Source organism: Pollicipes pollicipes, unplaced genomic scaffold (assembly GCF_011947565.3).
Source record: "Pollicipes pollicipes isolate AB1234 unplaced genomic scaffold, Ppol_2.1 Scaffold_4881;HRSCAF=5763_pilon_pilon_pilon, whole genome shotgun sequence".
NCBI lineage: Eukaryota > Metazoa > Arthropoda > Thecostraca > Pollicipedomorpha > Pollicipedidae > Pollicipes > Pollicipes pollicipes.
In genome coordinates, this window is record NW_023596576.1 from 20,811,311 (window position 1) to 20,819,531 (window position 8,221).

The following is an 8,221-nucleotide window of genomic DNA, read 5'->3' on the forward strand; positions in this document are numbered from 1 at the left end:
CGGGCCCGCGCCGCCGGCCGTCGCCGAGGACCGTGGGAGGGGAGCAGCTGAGGGCGCCCGGGACGGCCGGCATCGCCTGAAGAACACGTCTCAGATACAGCCGCCAGTATTGCACAGGCACTGGTGCCGACAATGTGACCCGATGCCGAACAGACAGCTGCTGCTGAGGACGGTGAATCACGCCAGGTTCGCAGCCCAGCTCCGATAAGGCCATCTTAATCGATTTTGTTCTAGTCTGAGATGCAGCACTTCAAGTACACGTCATCGGACGCGTAGATACATCGAGCTGTCTAGTTTGAGGATGCGTGACAGCTTTGAAAAGTCACTCGCACAAGTCAGTGGTATACAACAGCTTAAACTATCAGCAACCGTCTCCCTCGTGCAATACTGGCGTGGGTAGGACGTTTTCACCTGGCACCACATAAAAACACAGCTAAGGAGGTATGACCATCAGCACCGTCGGCTGCACACGGAACACCTCGCGGCCGCGCTGCTCCGACAGGGGGCCACCACACGGCAGACCGGCGAGCCCCACGCTGCCAGCGCAGTCCCGCCTGTGGGCGCGGCCGGCCACCAGCGGGCCGGCTCGGCGCGCGGCCGCCGTCCCGCCGCCCCGCCGGTGAAGCCGCTCCGACGCAGGCTCACGACTCCTGCCCGCCCTGGCGTCCTGCAGCGGACGCGGCGGTAAGCAGAGGCTCCGGGCAACGGCTGGCCAGCGAGAGGAGGCCCTCCCCGGCCGGCGACAGAGAGGGGCGCACCTGAAGCCGGCGTCGCTGCAGAGCGCCTTAAATCGCACGGCACGCCCCCTCCATTAGCGTGACGCTGACACGTGACTGAGGAGGTGGCGCAAACTAAAAGCCGCACGACCGGTATCGCAGATCGGCCAGCTCTGTCCATAAACAGCGGGGCACATTTGTGTCAGCTCGGCAAGCCATCCTCAGCAAGCCGGCATACTCCGAGCCTGGTGCCGAACAGCTCTGACGGCTGGCTGCCGGGAGGGCCCGACCGTGCCATTGGTGGAGGCCACGTAGGACCGGTGTTACCGCACGTGGGAGTCCTCGCTTGATATCACTTACCACCGGGCCCACCCTGGTGTCATCACTACCAGACAGACCACCACGCACTTATGATGTTAGTGGCAGGCGGGCCGACACCACCCTGATGGCACCACTGGCTGACGCGTGGCAGCGACACTCTGTGTGTACCGCAGGCGGGTACCCCCCCCCCCCCCCCTCTTCCAATGATACCACTGGCTGACCCGGCCACCCCACCCTGATAGCACCACTGGCCGGCCAGCCCACGCCCCTCCCCCCCCCCCCCCCCCTGCTCCCGATAGTCCCACAGGCTGGCGCGCATCCCTGCCTGACTCGTAACGTCTCGGCCGCCCACCTCGGCGCGAGAGCGAGGCCAGCATGCGGATCATGAAGGAGGCCGGCACGGTGATGGTGTCGCGGGTCTCCTCCAGCATCACCTGGTTCCTCGCCATCAGCTGCGGCCGGGGCGTGGTCAGGCGAGACGCCGCGTGGGCGCAGCTGCCCGGCAGCGGCCGGCGCACAGCCCCTTCATCAAACCCCATCTGGTTCGATGACACCACACCTTGCGACAAACCCAGGGGACTTCAGGACCGGACAAAAAAGTGCCACAAATACCAGAGCGCATGGTACACATCTCAGCAGGCTGTCCATCAAGAATCACAACGGTCAATGCCCATTATAAATCATCCCACACTCTGGGTCACACGTCCCACCCTGACGCGTAGCCCGGTGCACCCAGAGTCGGGGAGCGCGCGGGCGTGGGCGGCGGACACTGACCTCCTCGGCCCGCTGCCGGTCCAGGGTGGGCTGCTCGGCCAGCGGCGCCCACAGCTTGATGTCGTAGTCGATGCCGGACGTGGCCAGCACGGGGTCCAGCGGGTGTGGCTGCACGCCTGCAGCAACGCGAACGCACCGTTGAGCGTCGCACACACGGCCGACGCCGTCGCCGACGCCGCTGACGTCGGGCCCGGCCGGGCTGCGGACGTTCACAGGCGAGCGCACAACAGGCAGGAGTCCGCTCCGGCGGCAGGCTGATCCTAAAGCCTCGCCGGAGGCCTCGCCCACTGATGTTAGAACACGTCGGCTGGTGCTTACGACACTGCGGGCTCATAGCTGTGGTCGCCTCCCCTGAAGATCTGCAGACACTGTGAGTTGAGAGTTATCACCATGAAAATAACTGACCTTCAGTTTACCAGGAGCTGCCGGCTACACGCGGTATCATGCAGGCATTGACCACTCCGACAAAACTCGACATTTCCTGTTGTGATCATGGTAACGGGTGACCATCATCACTCGTGGGCAAAGCCGAGTTTAATATGTGCTTCACTGCGCGTTTGTTTATGCATAATGTATGTGTGTATAAGATGCCCATCAATGTGTCTAAGATGCGTTTGATGCTTGCTTCATGGCATAATCTAACCAGTGCTCCTGGCATGGTGGAGGCGGATTATCGTCAGAATAAAAACTCTGTTCGCAACGTCAAAAAACCAGGGGCTCAAGGGCTTTTCCTGGTTGCATACAAGGCATTCTCATTAAAAATGATATGCTGCTTCGAAAGGATATGATAGGGAATATCGCTTTGTGCAGCTGCAAATAAAAAGAAAGCCAGACTCGACTTCGCACTTCGCTGTCAGTCGCCAGCTCCCTTGTTTAAGTTGTTTACGAAAAATGGTCAATTCATCATGGAGCACCAACAGCGGCTGATTTGACGACAGTCTCCTGAACTGACGGCGTGCTGGGTAACGGCAATAACACCGTTGACGGGCCTTCTGCGAAGTGATGAAAACACTTCCAAATAGTTCTGCTCTACCTGTGATGGTTTAACACGGAGCCGGCATGCCACAGCTGATCTACTGGCGCGGTGAGACGAGTTAACGTAACGTCACGACAACCTGCGTTGACGTTCAATACATTTGTTAATGTAACATGTAGAACTGCATTTGCCATAGTTTACGAGCGGAGAGCAAGCGTGAGACAACATTGCACCAATGAAAGATGTGGGAGTGCCCGATATGACAGCCAATTACGCCGGGCAACCATAGCGATAAGTCACTCTAGATAACCCAGTTAATCAGCGCGGCCAGAGTGGCGACGACGGTCATTCCCACCGCGCCGCACGGTCGGTTGTCGCTCTGGCGGCAGTGTTTGCCGACTTGTCAGCGCCAGTCGGCTTCCCGTCGTACGTGGTCCGCCCATCAAGCGTCCGCCCGGCGGCCCGGCCTCTGCCGGCTCGGCCCGGACGGGTGGCCCAACAATGCAATCCCGCCGCGTCACCGCACGGAATACAGAGTGAGTTCGGATACCGCGTCAGACAGGCATGAGCAGGCGATGGTGATTCGCAGGGCTTGTACGCAAACACGACCCTGAACCGAGAGGGAGCACCACTGGCTCAGAAGCGGCACGACTGCCGACGACGAGCATTGGCTGACAGCGGACGAGTCGCACTCTGCAGCACAACATGATCCAGACGTGCCCCAAATATGACGAAACCGGCTGACATGCAGCGACCAAATACTACAGGGATGTGGCGAGTGTGCAGCAATCCAGTGACTGACAACACATGCGTGCACACAGGGATATTAGTGTAGATGCAGGACGATGTTTATCCATCGACCAAGACCACGACTGCACTTTGCATTATGCAAACATCTATCATAGTTACCGTGCCAGGACCACAGTCTGATCCCTGCCCTGTCTGTGCGCCTCGCACCGCCATACAACATACTCTGTTCCTGATGTTCCAGGCCTCGTCCGTGTCCGTGTGTATGTGTGCGTTTGCGTGTGTGTGTTTGAGGTGAGAGGGCGGTACTCACAGTTGACCACGTGTCGGTCTGCCTCCAGAATGGTGACCAGCCGGCCGCTGTGCCGGTCCCAGATGAACACGTGACCGCAGTCAGAGCCCGACACCACGTGGTCGTCGCCCCAGAAGTTGGCCTCCTTGATCATTGTCCTGCATCGGGACATACACCGGCGACGTGAGGCATCTCTGGAGGGGAGCAGCCCCTGGGACGGCTTGAGGGACCTCCGGAGGGGAGCAAGCCCTTGGACGACGCGAGGAATCTCTGTCGGAGAGCAGGGCTGGTTGATCATTCAGGGGATGTAATGCTTTCAGGAGGCGCAAATGGCCTCTGACAAAGAGCAGCTTCTTCGGCGTGGATGACCTCTCAAGAGAGACAAACGTCTCTGGAAGCGTGGGGGCGGGGGGTCCTCAGGCAAGAAGCGGGTCAACGTCGACGAGCGCAGGCAGCGACCTCGCGGCGCCCGATGGACAGCACCTGCCGTCCGGCCAGCTGAGTGACCACCAGCGACCGGCCGGCCCGCCCTCAGGGAGGCCGGCCACTGGACGGACAGCGCAGCGAGGCCGGCCGGCCCGCTCAGCACGCACCTGGCGTTGCGGTGTCCGGTGTACCTCCTGTACACACGCGGCTGCCTGTCGCTGTCCATGCACTGGGTCGACGGTTCCGGCTGGCCGTCTGGCTCCGCACCGTCCGGCTCCTGGGCCGAGCCGCATGACAACAGCATCGCCCTGAGATGGTCACAGACGCACGGCCCGTCACAGAGCGGCCCGTCACAGAGCGACCCGTCATAGAGCGGTCAGTCACAGAGCAATCCGTCACAGGGCAACCCGGAACACAGAAGCCCGTCACTTTGCACCCCGCCACAGGGCGGTCCGTCACAGAGCGGCACGCCACAGAGTGGCCAGTCACGGAGCAATCCGTCACAGAGCAACTCGGAACACAGAAGCCCGTCACTTTGCACCCCGCCACAGAACAATCCAAATAGCCTCTGAATGACCTCGCTGAGCACCCCGCCACAGAGCTGTCCGTCACAGAGCGGCCCGTCGCAGAGCGGCCCATCACAGAACGGCCCGTCACGGAGCAACCCGAAACACAGAAGCCCGTCACTGAGCACCCCGCCACAGGGCGGTCCGTCGCAGAGCGGCATGTCGCAGAACGGCCCGTCACAGAGCGGCTTGTCACAGAGCACTTTGTCATAGAGAAATCCGTCACAGAGCGGCCCGTTACAGGGCAGTCAGTCACAGAGCGGCCCGTCACAGACACGGAGAGTGTCAAGCTCGGTCTTATCCTATGGGACAACACAGAAGACAGCGACGAGCGTGGTCCAACCCTTGGTGATATGCATGATGAAATTATGTATTAACAGTGGGTAACCACAGATCGCTGTGCACTAGCAGATATCGTCGAAACAAAGGAAGAAAACATAATCTCTCTTATCTAGCAAATCACAAATTTGACTAGACGCCACTTTGTAGCTGATAAGCGGGATCAGGAGGGCGAGCTGCGTCATGAGATCCGTCGTTTCATCTCTGATGCCACAAAGAATATGAACACCACGGTTCATGCATTTTTACAACGGCTTAGCCCAGAATGCTGTGCCAAAGCGCCCTATCTTAACCAAAATGGTTTCACGGCCGAAAGTGACACACAGTTTACAAACGAGTAGAACTATATCGATGTTTGCCAATACAAGCTGACCTCGGGGTGACCTGTGAGTGGCAGTCGTGTGTCACGTGGCATGGTACGGGGGCCTGTGCCGACACTGTGGGAGGGGCTAAGCGTGCCGCAGTACAAGAGAGCCTCAAGCGCACCCATCACCGCCAAATACTGACGACGGAGAACGTGATAAAACCCAAGTCGGAGACACTGGTCAGCAAAACCATCCTCCTCTCGGTGTCTTGTGAGGAGGTGGCGAGCGTCACACACCACTTAACCGAGCGTTTGTCAACAGCCACCACAGTGAAGAGAGCTGGGGGCTTTCACTAGGCCCCACCAGCGACATCGACGACTCCGAGGCTCACCACCTGTTCACCAAGACGGGATGCGAGGTAAAAGAAGGCAGGTAATATGTGTCTGTGAGCGCGCTGAAGCTCAATGCTCGGGCAAAAGAGCACGTTGTCGCAATCACATAAGCGGACTTACAGCAGCACATCATCTCATCGTTGCAATGTGTCGCTACATGTCATCTGAAGCTCTTATACCGAGTCACTGCAGCAGCCGTCTATATGTTGAGTGACGGACAAGAGTATGGAAATGCATTTTGGAGGAAGTCTTATAATATTCCGTCATGCTCAAGTGATGGCAAAAATCGCAACTTTACGAAGAAAAATGCAATTCATGATGAGAATCGGTAGATCATTGATTGCTGTTAATTTCCTTGCTTCAAAAAACAATATTGCAAAAGGCCAAAGGGCCAAGAAGGTTACGCAACTCTAGGTCATGAGGACACAATTTGGAATTTATATGAAAATACTGACATGTAGCCAAAAGGTGCATTGCATCTTTGCCAGCTTAAAAGCATGCAGTTTTGTGCGATTCCGATAAATTTGACAAACTTTTTGACCGTAGAGGGACACCCTCGCTAGTTGACATAAAAATGCCAGAGGTCCTCAGCTGTCGCTCTGATCTTCCTATAAAACATTGCACAGCAAAATTCTGAGCATGAAACAACTCCACACCGACTTTCAGCAAGGCAAACAAAAGCATGGGGTGTGATTTTGGTCCTTTCACCTGTTGCTTTGCCGTGGAATGGCCCAGCAGCGTGCTGTCAACAGTGGCGGAACTGGGCTCGCGGCGCTCTTACAGCGTGACCACGCACAGGATAACGATGAAATGCAGGCACACATCACAGGATAGCGGCGACGGTCGAGGCAAGCTTTCAGAGTACCATGGCAATCCGGCCTCCAGAACGCAAACATCAATCAAAAACGAAACCAGCACCGACGAATGGGCAGCGCATGTAAACATGTACACCAGAATACGTGGCGTCGGGTTCGAGCGCCACCTGATACCTCCGAGTGCCGCCTCGAGCCGAGACAGCGACGCGGCGGCGCGCGTCGCCCTGGGGCGCTCACCTCTCGGCGAAGGTGGTGCGACACTGGCCGGCACGCTGCCCGGACATGCCCGGCTGGGTGCACGGGTTCTCCACGGAGATCTGGCCGGCCGTGGAGCTCTGCGGGTTGTAGTACAGGTTGACCAGCGGCTCACTGCGCACCACCACCGACTCCGTCTCCAGGTCCATGTACGGGCCGAGCGGCGGCGGCGCCACAGGCGCGGCAGCCGCTGCCGCCTGCCGCCGCGGGACCTCCTCCAGCGCCGCCTGGACGTCGGCCGGGTACTGGCCGTCGGCGACGGACGGCGAGGCACCGGTGGCGCCCTCTCCGTCGGTCCGGTCCGCCGCCGCGGAGCCGGCGCCTGCAGGTGGCGCCGCTGGCGGGCCGGCGCCGCTGCCCCCGCTGGCCGCCGCGGCAGTCTCGTCGTCGGATGTGTGCAGAGCCTCCATGTCGTGCACCATCTGCAGACGGCAGACGGTGAGCGTGGGCCGCCACAGCGCGGCTGCTCCTACCAGCTCACATCCATAACGCTGATACCCGTCTGTCGTCCAACGACCAACTTAGGTCACTGTCTGCAGGACGGCAGCATCCTTCGGCACCGACCCCAGCGCCCGGCGTTATGAAATACACGCCGACAGACCATCCAGTGCCGCCGAACGTTCAAGACAAAACCACAGCGCAGCCAGCAGATGCCCCGGGCCCTGGATCGCGGCGCCCGGCCCACCCGCCGTCACCTGCTCCACGTGGAGGGCGCGCCGCTGCCGGATGCGCTCCAGCACGCGGCGCGTCACCGGACGGCTGCTGAAGTCCGGCGGCGGCGGCGGAGGCGGCGGCGGCACCCCCTCCGGCCGGGCCGGCATCTCGCTGCTCAGCAAGCGCTGCAGCACGTCGCTCATCTGGTTGATCAGGTTGGCGTGCAGCGAGATGCCAGGCCGGCGCGCCGGTCGGTCGCGCTCCTCTGCCGGGGGCTTCATCGTCACAGGCGGCGACCACCGGCGCTAATGGCAGACGCTCCCAGCGACCGGGACTCGTGGCGGAGAGCGTGACCATGACAAGTCAGTCTACAACGTTCTAAGTAGCGAATTGACTGCACCAATTCCCTGCCCAGTACCACACCGCTCAGACCACACAGTCACACGGTGTCGCGAGAGAGTGCCGCATCTCACGCCCCCGCTTACCCGCAGCCTCACCCGGCGGCGGAGGCGACGCCGACGGCAGCTGGCCCTGCGCGGGCCGGTCAGCGGCGGCGGCGGCGGCTGCGGCGCCAGACCGCTCGGGTCGCGCCTCGGGACCCGTGTCGGACCAGTCTCCGCGCAGGCGAAGCCTCTTGACAGGC

At 60.2% G+C, this 8,221-nt stretch overlaps 1 protein-coding gene across 1 annotated transcript; it reads right to left on the minus strand.

Moving 5' to 3' along the window:
• Positions 1–594: 594 nt before the first annotated feature.
• Positions 595–7,118, minus strand: LOC119101302 (DDB1- and CUL4-associated factor 6). Its single transcript, XM_037224594.1, has 6 exons — positions 6,907–7,118; positions 4,420–4,560; positions 3,848–3,984; positions 1,812–1,927; positions 1,390–1,489; positions 595–667 (listed from the first exon to the last, which is right to left on the minus strand). Exons 1-6 carry the CDS (start codon positions 7,071–7,073, stop codon positions 642–644), a joined length of 687 nt encoding a protein of 228 aa, XP_037080489.1. The 5' UTR covers positions 7,074–7,118; the 3' UTR covers positions 595–641.
• Between the last annotated feature and the right edge of the window lie 1,103 nt (positions 7,119–8,221).